We start from the raw sequence: 20,598 nt of genomic DNA, 5'->3' as shown, positions 1-20,598 counted from the left end.
GTGTTTTGCAGTGAAAAGTGAGCTGGCACTAATGAGAGACTCGTCAGAAACACCCTCCACATGCTGACTCACACAGTAGTGTGAGTAAATCACATGATTTAGCAATAAAAACTCGCTTTAAACTCATGCATATCTATGAGCCTGATATTTTCCTCTTGAACGTATCTATGAAAGTTATTTAAACAGCAGAACGTGAAGTGAAGCCCTTTCAAAGCAAGTTGTACCTTTTGTGGCCCACACATCCTTTCTGTCACTTAATATTGTTTGATTCTACAATTGCCTAACGCTGGCTTGCCAAGAAAATGTTTCCCTCACCTTTTCTCAAATGCAGAAAAGATGTTCCCAAGGCAGCACTCATCTCCTGAGTGCCATGTGACTCTCATTTTCAGACCACATTCAGGAGTGCAGGAGACATTGTACAGGTTACCTTTTTCAAAAGAGGATCTGTTTGAAACTGTTTAAGGATTTGGAGATAAATCTACTGAAAATGATGAGTTCTAAGGAGGACAGTATAAAAGCTTTAGCTTCTTGTATCCAGGCTGCAAGCTCACTGAAAAGCAGGACTAAAAATCCTCAGGAATTCAGTATTTGCACATGGATGAAAAACAAACACAATTCACAATTTCAGCAAAAATAACCTCTGCACTCTGCAAAGCACTGAGTCTGAATTTAGATCCACAGGAAAAACGGCAGTAAATTGTTGATGTTCCTTTATAGCTAAAGAAATTATGACTTTTTGAGTAGAAAGCTGAGTACCTGTCCTTATTTATTTCACTTTGCACTCAGTGTTTTATTTTTCACTTATTTTAACTTTGCGTATGGCAAATACCCAAAATTAAAGAAAGGCTAAAAAATGTGCATATAACATCTACTTGTATATCATAAAGAAGACATTTTAATTAGGTCCTAAAATCTGACATTTTAATTTGGTCCTATGTCTTTTGAAACTTACTCATACATCTGTGCTGGCTAATTTATAATCTATGGACCAGGAATGCTACCTCACAAGCACTTTCACACTTATAAGAGAAGTTATATAGCTGAGGTAGATATAAAAAACATAAAAATCAGTGTTTAAAGCAAATAAAATACGGTATGTATTGCTCCATGAACTGCAATAACTACAGCTGGATATATCCATATTTCATTGTCAGATCAAATAGGTGCTTTTAAGTACATTTTTATTGCAATGTGCTAACCATCAAACCAGGTTTGCAGTAAATAGAGCTCATGAGCTGATGATTTTTGGAGAAAAGAGCCTTTACAATATGAAAAGTATTAAGTCAGTATGTGCTCACTGTCAAGGACACAACTGTATATTTGTGATATAGGGATTTGTTAAAGGCTTACTGTTTTTTGATGAACATTTTCTGTACACTTATGCTTTGCTGTATTGTCTTTGCCATCCATGGAGTATATGATCCTGTTTCCTGACTGTAAAGCAAGCTTCACAGGTTGGCACTGCAAATGTTTTGCTCATGAATCACAGGGATTCAGTCACAAAAAAACACAGAACTGCTATTACTCAAATGCTAATAAGAAATAAATGTTTGTATTACAGAGTCATTATCACAGCCAGTAACACACAAACATGCTTAATTTGAATGAAGCAACACCTCCAGGCTATCCTCCTTTTTATGCCTTTACTCTTCAAATACCAAGATCTCTGGTGCAGAGTAATCCCCATTTATATTTATATATCAACTCTAACAGTGAATTTTAGTTAAGAATAGTGGGCATTGGCGTTAGGGTCAGCACTGGGGAGCATGAAATAAAATTACCACATGTGCTGTTAGGCAGTGCTACCTCAGTTGTGTCAGAGCTCGCTCTGAAGCCCATTTAAGTAAATGGGATAACTTATATTGATTTTAATGGGCCTTGCATCAGACCCTTAAAAACTAACAACCTGTCTGATATATTTGCATAAGTAATTTGCCTAGTAAATGTAATAAAAATGGTGGACCTATTAACTGTAGCTAAAAGAGGTCAGAAATAACTCCCTCCAACAGATTTCATTAGATGAGAGTATAAATTAATTACGGGCCCGATCCGGTGTATTAATTAATTTGAAATAGATGTCAGTCCTCGATTTCAGTTCAGTAAACATCAGATCAGGGCATGAAATCAACCCATTCAAGGTGGCTACAAGGAAACAAACTTGTTACAAAAATTAATTTGACTGAAACTATTCAAATACTTTAACAATCTTTCCGTGAGTTTTTATCCATTACAATAAAGCTCCTGATGTTTATTTCCAAGCCTGTAAAAAGACAGAAAAAGAAGAGGGGGGTGGAAATGGAGTCTGGCCAATTGAATCTTCAAGTCTCTTCCCTTTTTAAGACAGAGGTGTGGGGCAGGGTGCTGGAAAGGATCCCAGAGACTCCATGACAAAGCCAGAATTAAAAAAAAAAAGCAGAACATGGCCCAATGACTTCAGATTTTTATGTGTCTGTACAGAATTTTTTTTAAATTATCACAGTTTGCTAACATACAAACATAATGGAAAACAGAAAGGATTACTGCAACCAAAGTCGAGCTATGATTTATTCTTTACTCAGAGAACTACTGCTTTTTGGCTGGGACACATGGACTACCTGTGGCAGCAATATGGCAATATTTGCCATATTTCTGCTAAGAACAGTTTGGGAATTGCTAGCTATGCCTGCTAATGTGATGGATTTGTTGGTTTGTTTATTTATTAGGAGCAATGACAAGCTGGAGAAGCTGTGAAGATTCAGTCTTTGACAAAATTAAGTTGATAGAATTTCTGAGATAAATCTGACCTGAAGACTTTTATTGAGGAGATGGGTAGGTCTTTCATAAGGAAAAGCCTGAGAATTTTCTACTCCTTTAGTATCATGAAACCATTTCAGTCCAAATATTATTTCTCTCCATCCCTCCAAGGAACTATGTTGATTTTTATGAATGAACTTAGCAAGGAAAAATATCATCTGTGTGATTTGAAGGTTTTTTTTGGTATAAACAGATGGGGTTTGGAGGTTCAATATTAATGAAACTATTTTAATACACTATTAATAAATCCAAAGAATTTTAATTTCCCAAAAGGCATGTAGCTTGCTTCAGAAGATATCAGTATTCTGGACAAGTTATAAGAAGGCAGAGAGAAACTGAAGGTTTGGACAAAGATAGCATAATTATTTAATATCTTAAATTATATATCTAATTATTAATATCTTTTGGACAAAGAGCATAATTATTAATTTAAACACACACAATGTAATTGCATTCAGGAATTGCCAATAATTATCCTAGTTTATATACTGTAATTATCTTATCCTAAAATTATTCCCACTTCCTATTCTGTGAAATCCACAGAAAGTTTTAGCTTTTGACGCTGGCTAGGTCTGTGTACTGGAAGGTGCAAGAGCAGGCTGAAGAAGCTCTCTAAGGTACTATGCCTTGGACCACAAATTTTAATCTTTAAAAATGCATAAATGTCCTTTCTCTACCAAGCACCACGGATCTAAAGCATATAGTGATTGTTCACAGGGAAAAGCTAATTGACTAAAGAATCTATTCACAAATTTCCCTGGTATCTCCAGTCCTGTATTACTACTCATCAGGCTTTCCTCTTCTCCTCCTTTGTTTCTGTCAGCAGCCTCCCCCTACAACTTCTCCCATGATTTATCTCCTGCCCTTGAGGAAAGAAACTCCCTGAGTTTCTTCTTTCTCTCTCCCCGAGAAAGAAACTCAGCGTGAGAGAGATTTCTGCTTCACTGCAAGCATGAGCAGACAAGCTAACAGTGATTCCCCTGGCTCTGCAACTTAAAGAAATCAGAAGTTAAGTCTCCTCTACAGTGTTTTTCCCCATGATCTAACACTGTAGTATCAGCAGCTCAGGCAGTTAACCCTTCCAGTATTTCCAGCACTTGGGTTCTGAGATCTTCAGATTATTGACCCTGTCTGAGGTCTTGTCAGATGAGTCCTTGCTGCTGCAGAATTTTCTGTGTTGCTTCATGCATGGGCACACATGGACACACTTGCACACACACAGACACACAGATTCACACACATGGACACACACAAGGACACACAGACACACACACACACATGCTTGTCCCTCAGCAAGATTCTCTCTGCACCACTCAGCTATTTTTTTTTTTTTTGCACAAAACTCACACAAACACCCATTCTACTTTTTGGGTTGTTGTCTTTTTATTAGATAAAAATGTCATTTATGCTTTTCTTGCTGTGAAATGGGACCTACTTAAAGTGCTGGAGAGCACATAAAATTATCTGCAAACAGCTCACTTCTGAGCTGTTTACTTTCTTGCCGAGCTAGCCTGTAATGCTTCTGTCATGGGTAACCCAGAATGTCATTGTGTTTCATATCTATTTTCATATCTCTTCCTCTCTTTAAACCCCAGCACATCCAGGACCAGAATTATGGGGCAGTTGGGACATGCTGGGCCCTTTAGAAGGCCAGGGCACCAAAGCTGCCTCCCTTCTTTGCCTGGTAGAGTTTGATGGAGAATCATCCTGGGGAGAGAGCTGGTGCCATTTACCCTCTGTCTTTCAAGGTAGCCAGGCAGCAGCTTGGGAGGGGCATTCCTGGCATTTTGGGTCTCTCTTTGCTCCTGGAGGGTTCCTGAGATTTAGCAATTTTGTATCTAGTGGTTATTTACTGGGGATTTTTTTGCCTTTTGCTGTTCCACTTGTTAGAAAATGGCATTTCTTCACTTATACCTACTAGCATTCATTCCTTATTGTTGGAAAGGGATTGGTTAAGACTAAGGGGATGTAACTAACTTTAAAGTCTTCTCTTTAAATTGTCCTAATTCGAGACAGTTTATTGCTAGTCTGCCAGTTTAGGGTCTGCACAGGAGAAACATTTTGGCCAATCCTTATTTTGCTTTTTTGGTCAATTCAAGATTTTTATTTTTATGAGTCTGAAAACAAAAAATAGTTTAGACATTTCCAAAGTAGTAGTCAAACTTACAGAGGGTTTTTTTTATCCCACCCTCTTTTTATTTGTCATGTAGCTAACATTATACAATAAGAAGTAGTTATGAAGGTGGTTATCAAACACTTTTCAAATATTTGGACACTGTAACTATATGCTGTTTAGGAAAACTCTTCATAAAGATAAGAAATTCTTCAGTCAAAGATATCTGAATAATGTCCACAGAGAAAAAAAATTCAATTATCTCTCATCTCTTTATTGGAAAAAGAAAAGAGAGCTCTGAGAAAAAAATAGTATTCAATAATATGGTTAAAGACTATGTCTTTCCTTATGAACACACAGACCTTGTTTTGAAGCAAATGGAAAGCTGTGGCAGGAAAAGCAGAGAAGGTTTTCAAACAATCAGGATTCAAAGAGTGTGCTTCATGAAGCAGAGATAAAATAGGGAGGAAAAGTCTCAATGTGTGGCTGAGCACTGGAACAGCTCCCCAGGGCAGTGGAGACAGCACCAGGCTGACAGAGTCCAAGGAGCGTTCGGACAATGCTGTCAGACACGTGGTGTGGCTCTTGGGGATGGATCTGTGCAGAACAAAGTATTGAACTCAATAATCCTGTGGGTCCCTTCCTACTCGGGATATTCTGTGATTCTATGAATATATGCTGTGAGAAACAAATAAATAATAACTAGGCAGAATGTTATGACAGTATTTCCACACATATATACTTTGGCTCTGTGGTTTCTTTTCTAAAATCACAAGGGGATTTACTTTTAAAGAAATGCTATTCCCATTTTTTTTCACAAAATTAGATACCTTCAAGATACCACATATTATCTAAAATTATAGTGGTTTAGGCTGATTTTGAAAATCTGAACTCATTATCAGGTGACTATCTAGATTTTTATTACACAGATTTTTATTTCTTTCTTCCTGCTATCCAGCTATATGGAAACAGTTTTCAGAGTCACTATCCTTTTATTAAGTTATTCAGTGAAAAAGTATTAGATTCTCTCTTCTTTCTGCTATGTTCAAATTAGGAACAGTCATAAGCATAGCTTGAATTAGATGCCAGTTATAATGTTCATTTCCTTCCACCTTGAACAAAGAGTGGCTTACAGCTCTGGCCCTTTGGGATACCCTCCTTCTCATCTTGATACTTGAACCTGCACCTGTCACAAATGCTTGGTATGGCATTGCATATATTCTGATGTTGTTTGGAAGTCAATGCAAATTATTTTACTCTGCAGAAACTTCAGGAGTGGGTTTATAGCATGCATCTATTGTGAGATTTGAAACTGCTTTATGAGGATGTCTTAAGAAAATCCTACCCACCACACAAAAGAGTGAATCACCAAGGTTTAAATAAAGATTTGATACATTCTGAGGCCTAAATGAGAAGGAACTAAACAGGTTTTCTATTCATGAATGTAAGCCTAAATTCATATAAGCAGCAGCATATAATTTAATTTTTGAATATTGAAAATTTCCCTGATGTTAAAATGGGAACAGATAAGTTCAAAGGGAAAGAAAAAACTTGAGGATCATTATTCTGAGACTAAATACGGCCCAGTAAGACTGAATTACAAATGGCTGCCAATGGGAAATGTATTGGGGTAAATCAGTATGTATTATATATTTTTCTTACATTTTTCTCCTTATACAATTTCTCTGACATCCAGAACTGTTGGATACAGGTTATATTTCTAGATGAACTTTTTTCTTACTTCCTGTGGCTGACCAGAAAATCTGAGTGTATCTATCTTAAATTTGTTTGGATATAATTTCCTTTGTCACACAGTTTTTGCAATATAATTTTTTCTAGAAATCTAGAAAAGGTGATCTAAAGGGATGACTGTGGCTATATCTCATGACTGTCTTATGATGGTTCAAGTAAATTTAAAATTCAATTCTTGGAGGTTATTAAGTTTTAGGGTGCTGGGACCCCTTTGTGCACATTTTAAGAATACCCTTGGGCTTGAATGTAAAGCTAAAACCTGTCTTATAATTCACAGATTCTGATTTGTTCCATTTGTTTTTTCACAATAAGTGAAAGCTTGGTCAGTATAAGGATTATATATAACCTTTACAAAAAGTTTAGTTTGCTACACAGCAGTGGGTAGACTTGGAAGAATTATGACATTTCCAAGCAAATGTTTCACTTAAGTGAAAGCCGCCAACATTCACTGAAAATTTTACTGTACTTCAGGTCCTAAGAGGCAAATCTGACCCTTTTGTTGGTAATCTGTGTGGTGAAGTCAAGAATTATGGCAACATCAGAAAAAAGCCCCAACCCGTTGCATGTGGGAAATAGCACTTTCTATATTCACCATTCCACCAAGGTCAGATGACACAGTGTTAGAGATGACATATCCTGTCTGTGTTGAATGTTTTGCACTATTTGAATTGCCTTTTTATCTCCAGTGTATCCTTACATAATAATATGTTCCACTGGAGACAAATCTTTCAGGTGAAAGGAAAGCTGCAGGGGGGGTGTGGTGGGAAATTTGGAGTGTCTGTCCTTTCTCATGTGCTAAGCTTATAGGCTAAAGAGGCATTTTTTGAAAAATGCTTTATAAAGAAGGGAATGGATGAAAAAAAAGCTCAGAAGTAAAAAGGATTTTAAAATAAAATTATCAAAGTTGATAAAAAGTTGTTCACAAAATAGAAGAAAATAAATAAAATACTTAATGTTGAACAGCTACAGGAAATAAACTATGCAGCAAACATAGACTAAAAACAGAAATTAAAAAGCAGAGAATGATAAAGAAAGGTGAAGTGGGAGAATAGACACAGAAGCACATCCAGATTATTTTTATTCAAATTAATTATTTCAGTAAGCAATATTAATACTGAACTGGTGATAAGCATGACTGATGGTGGAAAAGCAAATACCATTTTCTCAAATACTCTGGAGCCCCAGGTGCCACATGATATTTGCACTCATCTTTATATCCAAGTTCCATCCCAAATATTCATTTAAAAGTGTCAACACTGTTCTTTTTGAATAAATCAAAGTTACTTAAGCAATTAGTTAAAGCAGTACAATTTAGAGGTACAAGTTCCCAAAGAGTTGCAGCTAAATAGGGCCTAGCAGGTAACTTGACTGCATAAAAGAGCTGGAGCATCAGTCAGTGCTGACTTTGTACTGAGATTTACCTTCTTCCAGTAGATCTCCACAAGCACAAATATTTCACTTGGGTGATCTCTGGAAGACATCACAAAATATATTTACTATTTATTGGTTTCTTGAGAATACTGCTCCAATATGTAGAAGTTCAATGAATTACCACACTCTAAATTACACCAAATTTGCCCATCTGGTTTATTTCTCTAGTAACGAATGAGTGGAAAAATATAGTATTCTGATTCTCATAAGCATAATAAAGTTTGGTTATTAGGCATCTTTGGGTTAATGCTAGGATTTAAATTAGGTATAGCAATATTTTTTAGAATTTCTGTAGTGCCTCCTATTTTAGCTGAAGTAGAAAATACTATGAGAAAGTCATTAATGAATATAAAATCTGATTCAATGCTTTGGAATTTTTGGTCCCCCTGAAACTAGAAATAGAAATGTTTTTTTAACTTTTATTTTGAAAAATTAAGACAAATATAGATAAAGTTTTGTGGGTTTTTTTTTTAAATCAAGCTGTTATTTACAAATTTGAAGATGATCATTACAAGTAAGTAAAAATTAAATCCTTTGGTCCCTAGGATGTAAACTAAGATCTTCATGCAACTTCATCAGCAGAAAGTCATAGGCAGAAGTGGTACAAATACATCTCATTTAGCAGCTAATTCTGAACTAGATCCTGTGCCAGCTCCCTCTGCATTAGCATCAGCTGAATGTGACTTCTGCACTAGGCCTGGCTTGACCCATCACTACCTTGACAACACCTTGATGAAATGTTCAGAAATATTCTGGATATCCAGGAACTGTCATGCCTAATGTGGACTGACTACTTTAAACACATAAAAACTGAATTAGAGCTGCTGGAAATACTTTATTACTTCAAGCTCCCAACCAGCTAAATTGTGATTGCTTCCATTTAGAATGTGTTGCCTCTGGAAACTCAAAGTAATTAAAGACAAGCTGAAAAATAATAATACAGAGAGAGGAATAAAAGATCTGCAGAAGTTTATCTATCTCCTGAAAGAAAGAACATTACACAAAACCTGCACTGCAGGTAATACACTTTTCTTTGAGCTAGGTCATTGAATAAACATAATGAGCAGCAGTCAAAACAGGACTGACAGTGGATTAAGTAAACTCTCCCACTGATTCTGTTACAGAAAAATGTTCTTGCTCAAATATCTACAGGACAATGCTTTTATACTACTGGAAGCTAATATCTTCACATTCTACAATCTGAATATTTAAGAAGCTGTCAAGCAACAACAGTTAGCAAAAAACAGCACCTCCTCCTAAGTAGCTCTTTGTCAGGAACAGTATTAAAAATTCAGAGGTAGATTGTTTATTTTCCCTATATTGCTGTGTTTTATTGTATTACATGGATTTTATGTAATTCTCTTGCCTCTTCACAAGTTCTACCAGCCAGCAAGGATTATTAGGATAGAACTCTTCCAAGAATAGTATGAAACCAATCTTAATTAACAGCATCTAGACATAGTTTTTTTGTCTGGAGAGATTATGTATCAAGTTGCAATGTACGGATGTAGATAATGCATGAGTTTTTGACTTATTCAACTGTAAGTAACCAATATTACTCCAACAAATTTTATTCAGGCTAAACTTATGATAGATCACATTTGTAACAGCAAAAGCCTATGTAATTCTTAAGACATGTCTAAAAAAGGTGATTAATATAATACGGGTAGAACAAATGCCTGTTATGCACATAGTCTGCAGCTTATTGAATTACATTCCAAAATATTATTTGCCTCAGCCTATTTAGAGAAAATAAACAAAACTCTTATTCAGCTTGAGACTGAACAAATGTCACCTGCATGAACACATTATTTCACTTGAAACTTTAATCAGCATGTGTTTAATTCCTCCAGGAGGTGCTTATCACAATAAAAATAATAAAAGAAAATGTTTCTTGAACAGCATGACAACTAGGTCATACACAGGCTGTCCTATCTGAATAAGCTGAATTAATAGAAAAAAATGTTATCAAAGAAGATTTTTATAACCTTCAGACTGGCATTTATTTAACAATAATAATTCCTAGCTGTCCCTCAATCATTTAGTTCTGCTGATATTTCTATCAGAATCTGTATTTGCATGTATCCTGTTTTTTTTCTTCTGATATGGTATCATATAATACAGTTTGTTTTCAGAGTAAACCACTGCTTTGCTCACAGAAAAAAAACCAGGGCTTTTTAAGACATTAGAATTCTTTTTCTAGATTAAGTACTTGTGTAGAAGTGAGATTGTAAATACTCGAAGAAAACGTTACTGAGGCAAATGTGGTACATGTTTGCATTTTATGAAGAGAGTGAAGATAAAAACTTAACAACTTTCTTTGAAAGTAATTGTGAACTACTTTGTTACTTATAAAACCCTTTGATCCCAAACTAATCTCTTCTCTGATTTTTTCATACAGGAAAAAAACAATATAGTGGAACAGCAGTAAATTCCTCTCAGCTTTGGTTCAGGCCCTCAATGCCAGTAATATTCTGAGTTGCTATAATTATTTGTATGTTCAGCTTCTAAGTAAAACACAAAACTGTCCTCTATAAACCATGAGAAAAAGAAAATACGTCAGATTTTGTAACTGTGATATACATTGAAATCCAAAATGCCAGTTTTCCTTGCCCTCTGAAGAGAGAACATGTATGGTGTACATTTGTGTAGTATCATACCTCCATCAATGCATTCTGGGGTGAAAGAAATATCATCAAGAGCAAATTCTGTGGGTTGACTCCATCCCACTTCAGCTTCAAAGGCAACTCTAAAATGGCTGTTACTGGAGAGAACTGCACTTCCATACATCCATTTGTTTTCTTCATTTCTGCTGGAAGACCACATAAGGATCTCCATCCCATGTTCTTCAACTGTGTATACCTGTTGAGGAGAGAACACAAGAGATGCAAATGAGTCAGCATTAAGCAGTTTAGGAGAGTACCAGGCCAAGTGCAACAGCGCATCTCCCTGCTTGGGCAGTACTGACTCTCCTAGGTATGGTTCAGATCCACTTCCATATTGGTGATGGCCAAATGTTACTGAATACTTTTCAATAGTTCAGCTCAAATATAAAGCTACTGGGAAAAGAAAAGGAAAAAAACAAACAAACAAACAAAAAAAGAGCTGCTAATCCAATCACTAATTGTAAAATAAAAAAAGAGTCTCAGCCTGACATAGAAGATAATGAGTTAAGACTTAACCCCAAATTCATTTTAAAATTGAAGACTGAGAAGGATCCTGAGCTATCCTTTCATCTCTAAAAGTGACCTCCTTATAGTTAGACTGAGTGAAGATTTTAGAGATATAAATAAAAGACATAGCAGCTAGGGATTTAAGTCTGTCATCTGGTACAAGCAATTTATAATACAGTTCGGGAGAGTCAAAAAGTTATTGTAAACATATTTAGCAAAGGCATGAATGAAAATAAATAAAATAATTAAATACTGAAAGCAATAAGTATTGCAATGAATGAAGTCCCAATTAACCAACAACTAGTGAATTTAGGCCAAGAACATGAAACTGGAGAATACAGAGGTATTTGCTTTTCCTACTTGGATGTTAGAAATCCTTATACAATCTGACCAGGTCAAAAAAAAAAAAAGAAAAAAAAAAAAAAGAAAAAGAACTGGAGTAAAGAAAGTAATCATATTGCAACCATTCCAGATAATAAATATTTTATTAATAATCAATCTATAATCAAGCTGAAAATTGATTCTATTGATTCTAAATAACCAATATCCTCTTCTCATCACTTTCAGAAACATAATTCTCATAAACTAATTTTCCAGTGACCTGTAGGTTCATGTTGCCAGCTGAATGCACCAGTTTAATAATGGAATAAAAGCCCCTAGGCCCAAGAAAGTTATGAACTTGAGCCCATACTAATGATCTGTATAATTCAATACTGATGATACTCCCAGTCCACCTGGTGGGAAAAACAAGATAAAAATACAAATGGCACCATAAATCCCACATACTTTGGAGAACTTGGTGTATTGATTAAAATATCTATGATGCCTGAAAACTTTTTCAAGTTATATTATTTTTGGAGTAAGGCAACAGGAAAGAATACTGACATAGAGTAATTCAAATCAGGACCAAATTTTGTCAAGCCTGTTCTTTGGTTACAGGACTGTGTAACTGCAGTATCTTATCACTGTCTTCCTAAACACACACCTCCTGTAGGGCTAAAAGGACAGGTGTTGAGAAGAAATAGATGGTTCAACACATAAAATAAAATTAAAAAATATGTGTAACAATTTTTCACATTAACAGGCTCTGAGGTCTTAGTAAGTTGAAACCCCTCACGTGGGGTTAGGACAATGTTAAACATGTGTTAGTGTTTCTGGAACCATTCACTATTTCATCAATCATGAAATATGACAATCTTGATGGTCTGGAATCTTACATCATATAACAATGTTAGCATGGTTTTAGCTATAAGAAGTGATATTTACTTTTAGAAGGTAAATATTGAGGTAATATCCCTTTCAGTATATCTCATTGTTGTCTCACAGCTGCACAAATAGCTATTGGGGAAGTGGGAAGAATCCAAAACCTTTGAAGACAATACTAGCATCTTTCCTAGAGGATACTTAAAGATGTTCCCATTGTTTAAAGCCAGGTTTATTTTTTTTTCCAATGGTTTCTCAGATTATTAGGAGAAGTTTCTCATACTGAAAGTTTCAAGGCACAATAACTGCTTGAACAGGTCTGTCTACATACAGAGAAATTTCCTTGTGTCCATACAAAGTCTGGTCTCAGATGCAGCAAGGACCCTTTCTGTGCACATAGAGATCCACCCTGCAGCTCAAGCTCAGGATGAACAAGGAACCAGTCAGGAATCCTGCTGTATGTACACTGGCCAGGGGGCCTGGAATGGCAGAAAATCAAACTGGGTTTTAAGTGTGACACTTTGATGACATTAGCTCCTGTTCACATAAATGCAAAGTCATCTTACATGCTTTGTCTTTCTATTCTTTGAGATTCGATTTGTATTTACCATAGAGCAAGGGTATGAAGATTTGTAATTACTAATGGACTAATTAACATGTTAATTGTTATCATGTTATAGCAATTTATGTGACTCTGTCCTCAGGTTTGACTAAACCTGGTATATAACAATCACACAGGTAATTGAGGAAACTTATATCATTTAATGTAGGTCTCTAAACTGGTACATTGGAAATCTTTTTAACTCCCAGTTATGCTTCGTTTGTCATGTACTCTCCTGGACTAATCCTTCAATCCCACTGCTTGTTAAAGTACTCCTGAATACCTGAGACCTCCTTTTTCTGTCCATAACTGTGCCAGGAAAGGGTCTGTGTTCTTAAATGTCTTCTAAAAAAGTTAGATGAAATTTCTAGAATGACACATAACTGAAAATGCATGCTAAAACAAATGGGTTTAAAGGAGAGTTCAGAAAAATGGGAAGTCCAAGGACTCTGTTTCTTTAGCAGGGGATCCAGGTCTTATTCTCTCTGAAGCTGTGCCCAGTGAAAGTGAAGAAACATAATAATATCTTCAATAATATCTTCTTTCCTGGGGCTACCCATGCCACTTAATGTTTGAGCATCTTCTGGATCAGGATCATACGTCAAGTCTTTACAAGACTTTTGCTGACCTGTGTAAACATATATAGCACATGAAAGGTTGAGAAAATTTTCATGGGTAAGATCTTCCTAAAGCCCTGGAAGGGTACAACTCTGTGGTGCTTGATTCCTCCAGCACCACCTTCCTGCACAACATCCTATCTAAAGCTAGCTTGGTAGTGAAAACAGCTTAAGATGTGCAAGAGAAAAAAGCTGGCAAGATGAACCCCACTATATGGTATGTAAAGGGAGAAAAACAACCACCAAACAAAAAACCAAGCAAAACAAAACCCCAAAAAACAACGAAGTCCTCAAAACAACCAAACAAGTTGTAGCAAAAGCCCATTGAACAACTCTGTATTTTTCAGTCTGATAAGATTGTTCTCCAGCCTAATACTGATCTAGCTGATCCACAGAGAACAACATTCTTCAGAAAATCCTATTTACCGCCTTAAAGTCATGACTTAGTTCTAATTCTCCACAGAATATCCTGTGTGTTACAAACTTCTGAATTATTTTTTCAGCTTCTATTTCATTTTGAGGATAGGGAAAGTAATTTTTAAGATCATGAAACATAAACTATTTTCTATTTGTTAATCAGCAGTTACAAATCATGGCTATCCTGTACCCTCATCCTGATTATTCAATATGATATATTATCTTTCTGATCTTGCCTGAATCTAGCAGCTGGAATGTTGGAAGGTACTACATTCCACCTTGTCTAATAAACAAGAAACCAATGCAGATTTGAAGGGTGCATAATAAGAGATGTATTCTTTCACCATTGACAACTTGGAGCCTTTAATTGCCAGCTGAGGAAACAGGAAAATCTTGAGAAAGAGAACCGGTATTTTCACTTCATTAGGCACCAGAGACTTGTGTCAGATGAGAAAAATTTCCATTGACTCCAGTGAATAGCAATGCCATGTTTTCTGCTTTGCATCTTTAAGATCATGCCTTTGAACTCTTCATGTTCCTCAGCAGTCATCACCACGTCTTCCTTGGACTCCAGGCCCACCAGAGACAGACTGAAATTGCTTTTCTTAAGTCCACAAAATTTTATCGTATTTCATTGTCCCAATAGAGAAGCACTTAAAAAATGACTTACCACTTTTCTCTTTGTTCCCCTAAACTTTTGTTTGAAGTAATAAAAATTTTGCCTAAACATTAGTTTGAAGTAACAAAATATTTACGGTTTTTGAGTAAAGTTGACTTGTCTCATACCAACATTTATTATAAGTCAGTTCTGTTAGTATCAACAAATGCCAAGGCAGAAAACTGGTATATTATCTATGCTACCACATCAGGAATTTCAGTTCTAATTCTCCACTGCATGAGTATGGCAGACTCCTGAGGTAAATGGGCAGAGAAGCATAATAAACACAGTGTTTTCAGTCTAACTGACAGATGATCAATAGAATTTCCATTGGAATGAAACAGATGTGAAAACAACATTCATTTTTTGCTGAAGCTGCTCTCCTACACCATTAAATTCAACAAAGTAGTCATAAAAATGTAAAGAGAAATGTGAGGGTTTTTTAAAATTTACATTTGCAGCATAATGCAGCAAAATTTGTTTCTATTAAGAGGTATTTTTGTCCAGAGCATATTAATTGATATATTAGACCAGGCTTGTACTTAGTGCTGGATAACTCCCATTTCAAAGACTCTTACTAAATACTTCTAAGGAAAACTAGTGGGTTTGCTCTTAAACATTACAAAGCACTTTTTTTTTCTCCTGTTGGTTAATGATTTATTGAAGTCCTGAAGCAGGAGTATTCAGATCTCTTTTAAATATCATCCATTCTATGTTAATGCAAGAGTTCCTGTAAACATTGTGTCCTTTCTAAAAATAATAATAGCCCAGACTTTTTGTTTCCCTATGAACAAATTACAGAGTTTATGACAATGGAATTGTGCAACTGAAATGTGCATTGTGAATACAGAATAGAGGCACTTCTATTCCCTTTTTCCCTTTCCTCAGTGACTAGTTCCTTTTCTGAGTAAGAATAGGATTGTTCCCATAACTTTATATTATTTTGTTTCGTTCTACCTCTTCTATTTCTTATACCATTAAAATTCTCATTTTTATCTTTCTTTTACAGATTCCTTGTATGTCATTTTAATCACACATCTCAGTGTGCCCTATATCTGCAGTCCTTTTAATTTTTTTTTCAAATTCAGACTCGACCAGATAGCTGTCTTTCAGATAAAAACTATATCAGCTTTTGTACTGATGTTATTATATTCTGGCACATTATTCAAACTTCCTATTACAGTTTGACTTCTTTCACCTCCAGTGAAAACTGAAAAAAAAATCTTCACACAGCTGTTGTTTTAGAAGTTTTGGGCTGTTGATTTTATTGCTTTTCTTCTTTGTTCTTTTTAGGCTTTTTTCTTTTTCACTTGAATGGGTAGAGTTAATTTATATTCTTGATTTAATAACAGCTACAGATGATACTGAAATAGCTTATTAGTTTGATAGAAAAGAGCAAAATGTCCACAGAAGTAAATTGATTCTGTGATGGGATGATATTCCTTGCTGAGCCCTTCAGTCTGTTGTGAATACATTTCTACATAAAGAGTACATGTAGCAAAGCCATAAACAGGGAACTTTATTTATACGTGGGAGTAAGACAATTCTTTATGAAATTGAGGCAATGGGAGTAAATTAAACTAGTCTGCTTAAAAAGAAAAAAAAAAAACAATTAAAAAGCAGACTCTGGCTGTCTGCCTACTAACTCACATATAGGCCACACACATCTACTTATTCACAAATTCTAAGTGTTCTGTGATGCTTAAAAACATTCAAAAGCTCCTTCAAAGAGTCTCATCATCAATCTTGCATGCTTTAAGGTCCAAGATACTTGAATTTAAACAGATAGTTAATCACAGATAATCTCACAGTATTTCAGCTATCACTAGATCAAAAAAAGGAATTTATGTTTGCTTTTTACTGCTGCTTATATGAACTTCATGAAATACAGTTTTGTTTTTTTTATCAATAAGTAAATTTAGAGCAATACTCAGAGTAATAAACTACGTGCTAGAGATAAAATTGATATGCAAACCCTATCCTGAAAAAAATACTAGAAGAAAAGAAAAGATAACTGGTGGAACAAAAGGTAAAATTATCCTTGGGCTGGATGTAAGGAGAAGAAGGTGTAGGGTTTACCAGTGGCACAAGTTGCCCCTAGAGGCTGAGTAATCTCCATTTGTGGACATTTTTCAAGGCTGGATAAATTCCTGAGGCACCCAGCATCATCTTGCAGCTGACTCTGCTTGGAGCAAGAGGTTGGACTAGAGACCACCTGAGGCCCTTCCAGCCTAATTGCACTATAATCCCATGGAACAGTGCTATGATTATCTCTTCCAGTGGAGAAAACAGTGGTAAAAACTTCCTGACTTAACTCAATGTCCAATACTACAAAAATATTCTTCTTCACTTTTAGCATAAACTAATATTTTGTCACTGACTGAAAAATTAACTTGTCCTGTATTTTCATAACTTAACAAACCCTACAGACAGGAGCCTTTCTCAGGTCACTTAAAAATGAACTGTGCAACATATTTATTCAGTGAGTCACATGAAGTGAGTTGTTTGCCAAGAGGTCACATCCCCTCTTAGGCTGTTACTGGATTACTTAACAACCAAAAGTGTACTTGTTAAGAGTGCTTGGGGAACAGCAAGATGATAATTTCATGGAAGCTTGGGCTATAACTGTTAATACAGTTTAATACCTTATTTCCAATTGTTTTAATAAAACACCTTTCACACATGGTTACATTAATATTTTTGAAACATTTAGTTTGAACCACTAAACGTTAGAAATTGCCTCTGTTTTACATTAGAGTGAATTCCTCAGAGAACTGTGCTGGTATTGGGTAGGTTTTAGTATTCTAGTCAAATGTGCAGTGTTAATTCTTGCATATGTAGTGAAAGGACTTCAAGTGGAACTAAAACTAAAGCTGGATTGTCACTTGATCCTGGCAGGAGAAGATTTGTACATAGGTGTAACTGCAGTAAGTTGTGATGAAGTATTGTAAACATAAATTCCTGAGATTTTAGTAATCCTAGACAAAGAAATGCAAATAGCACCAAAGCAAGTATTATTATGCCATAATGTAGTAGAAGGACTTTTACCTTTAAGATTCCTGTTTGCCTAGAAGCAAACATCCAGAACCAGAAGCGAACTCTACAGACGCCAAGACTAGCTGGGAAGAATTTGGTGGTAGTTATCCTTGCTCTGTCCCCTTCCTTCTGGGCAGATGAGTTGACATACAAAAAACTCCGTCCTTTACCTTAAAATGAAGATAAAAAACATTTAGAGTTTTTCAATACTATTTTTTGCTTTAGTTTACAAGCATTTTTATAAACACAGATGCTAGTATTTTTATTTTTTTTTTTCTTTACCACCTACATGTATATCATACCATGGTTGTATGGAGATAATTCCTTGCTAATGCTTTGTGTATTTCACAGAATTTCATAATACCTTGGGTTGGAGGGCCCTTAAAAATCATCTAGTTCCAACCCCATCCCATGGCAGGGATGCCACCTACTGCATCAGGCTTCTCAAGGCACACCCAGCCTAGCCTTGAACACTTCCAAGGATGGGGAATCTGCAGCTTCTGCACAAGTTTTTCCAGTGTCTCACGGCCTTCTGAGCATTTCTTTCTGATTTCCTAATTTCTAATCTAAGTCTCCTCTTTCAGTACAAAAAGATGTTCCTTGTCCTAGATGTCCCTTGTGTTAAACCACAGAATCATAGAATAGCCTGGCTTGGAAGAGAAGCACAAGGAGCATCAAATCCAACTTCTGGCCCTGCCCAGGCCACCCCAGGAGTCGCTCCATGTGCCTGAGATGTGCCTTGAACCTTGTCAGGCTTGGTGCTGTGACCACTGCCCTGGGGAGCTGTTCCACTGCCCAACCACCAAGGGTAAGGAACCTTTTCCTAATACCCAATATGAGCTTGATGGACTGACAGATATTTCTAGGTATTACAGGCTGTTCCTCTGTAATACCTAGCTATTCCTCTGTAGCTAATGTGAATATATCTTGCCTGGGCAATTTAAAAGTAAATTACAAATCTGGATAATTTTGTAAACACTTTGCTCTAATTTTGTTTTCCTTTTGCTTCACTTTTTATTACCTTTGTTTTTCTTAGAATTGTTGGGTAATTTCACAGAAACAAAGAACTAATTAAATGACAGAAACTGAATTAGAAAAACACAGAAAATCTCCTTAAAAAGCCAGGGGCTAGTAGTTGTTTTGTTATCACATTGCATCAAAGTAACAGCAAGGAAGCAAGTCAAACTAGTTATTTGCAAGAAACAGCTTGCCTGGAACAGCTGCAATAGTTTCCACCTCTACCTTGTCTGTTCTGTCCCTTTCCAGAGGAATGCACTTCCAGATTTACAGCCTGCAACATAAAGTAGCAGGAATGTCTGCAAAAACTGTGATTTGTGGTAGAAAAGTAGTTCCCTCGTGATCAGGTAAGCAGCTCCTGCAGCAGGTGCAGAATAAAGGAAAAGGGAGGACAAACGAGTCAGACAGACATGGCCACAGCCACCCATGGTAAGGTGTCTCTATTGATTTTGAAAACAAAAAAAAATTAAAAAAAAGAGTCAAAACCTGGAGATGATGCTGCTCACAAACCCAAGAGAAAAGCAGCAGAGATTTTGGTACTTCTAGATTGAATACTAAATATGCTATGCTGATTAGATGGAAATTAAGATAGGGATTCTAACCATTAATGCTTCTGGAAAGGAAGTTAATTACTTCTGAAATAGAGATTGGTGCATTTGCGATGGAAATTAATACCCCACCCAGATATATTCTATAATAAAAAGAATATATAATTTAATATTTATGTAATACAATATATAATTATGCTTATTACATAACACAGATTACTGTAATTGCCTATCAATATATTTCATTCCCCTGACCATCAACAGGCATTGTGGTAGCAGTTTGTCAGAAATATCTTGGGAAGAACTTCTATGATAGCATTTCTGGCAAGCCAGTATCAGGGAGGTAAGTTAAATCAAGGTAGAAGCCTCAAGCATTTTACACACACCCACACACTTTGCTCCTCATCCTGCATATGACTGCATGTTTTTCTAAAATTCATTAGGATGGTAACACTCTCCAGGAAAAGTAGATTATTTGAAATATTGACAAGGAGAAGAGTACTGCTATAGCCAGTTAGGATTTCAGAGACTTTAAGTTTTAATGTCAGAAGCTGACATTATGTAGGTGAAATTTGTTATTAGAGTTGAATACAAAGGAATAGTATTATTGCAGTAAGAAGAGACCTAAAATGACCATCTAGTCCAGCTGGCTTATCAATTCAGGGCTGCCCAAGACAAAACATGTCCTTAAAGGGCATTGTGCAAATGCTTCCTAAACACTGAAAGGCAGAGGGCACAGAACACCTCCAGGAAACTTGTTCCAGTGTTTGGCCTCCCTATTGGTAAAGAAATGCTTCCTAATGTCCCATCTGAACCTTTCCTGGCTCAGCTTTGAACCATTCCCATGTGTCAGCTGATCACACTGAGATGCAATGTTATCTTGGCACTGATCCACATTTTTTGTAGGTTTTTCTTTAAATTCAGTGAATATTTTATTTTCCCAGAAGTGATGTTGTACACATGGCAATACCTGGTGTGTGGTCAGTATGAGGACCTGTTTGCCCTGTGACAGCACTGTTGCTAATTTTCCAGTCAAAATCATCGGTAGTGTCTTGTGTTAATCCACATACAGTTGTCCATTCTTGATCTTGTGTTTCAAAGTTACAGCTTCCAGGAATACTTGTGTAGTAACCTGAAAATACAGCAAAAAAGTAAATTATTATCCCAGCTGTACATAAAATGTTACAGTGTGCACACTAAAAATGGAAGTGGAAAGGTTTCTGTATGGCTAACACTGTG

The 20,598-nt window shown here is 36.0% G+C and overlaps 1 protein-coding gene across 2 annotated transcripts in view; it reads right to left on the bottom strand.

The window, feature by feature from the left end:
• MALRD1 (MAM and LDL receptor class A domain containing 1) overlaps positions 1-20,598 on the bottom strand; it is a 246,864-nt gene that overhangs the window by 56,167 nt on the left and 170,099 nt on the right. For both annotated transcript variants that reach the window (XM_086859185.1, XM_023920197.2), the window contains exons 31-33: positions 20,330-20,491; positions 17,807-17,964; positions 10,750-10,951 (exon numbers count right to left, since the gene is read on the bottom strand). In XM_086859185.1, coding sequence (XP_086715311.1) covers positions 10,750-10,951; positions 17,807-17,964; positions 20,330-20,491 — 522 coding nt within the window. The remainder of the gene's footprint in view (positions 1-10,749; positions 10,952-17,806; positions 17,965-20,329; positions 20,492-20,598) is intronic.

Source organism: Cyanistes caeruleus, chromosome 1 (genome assembly GCF_971803275.1).
Source record: "Cyanistes caeruleus chromosome 1, bCyaCae1.hap1.1, whole genome shotgun sequence".
In the NCBI taxonomy this organism is placed as follows: domain Eukaryota; kingdom Metazoa; phylum Chordata; class Aves; order Passeriformes; family Paridae; genus Cyanistes; species Cyanistes caeruleus.
This window is presented reverse-complemented; position numbering and strand designations above follow the sequence as displayed.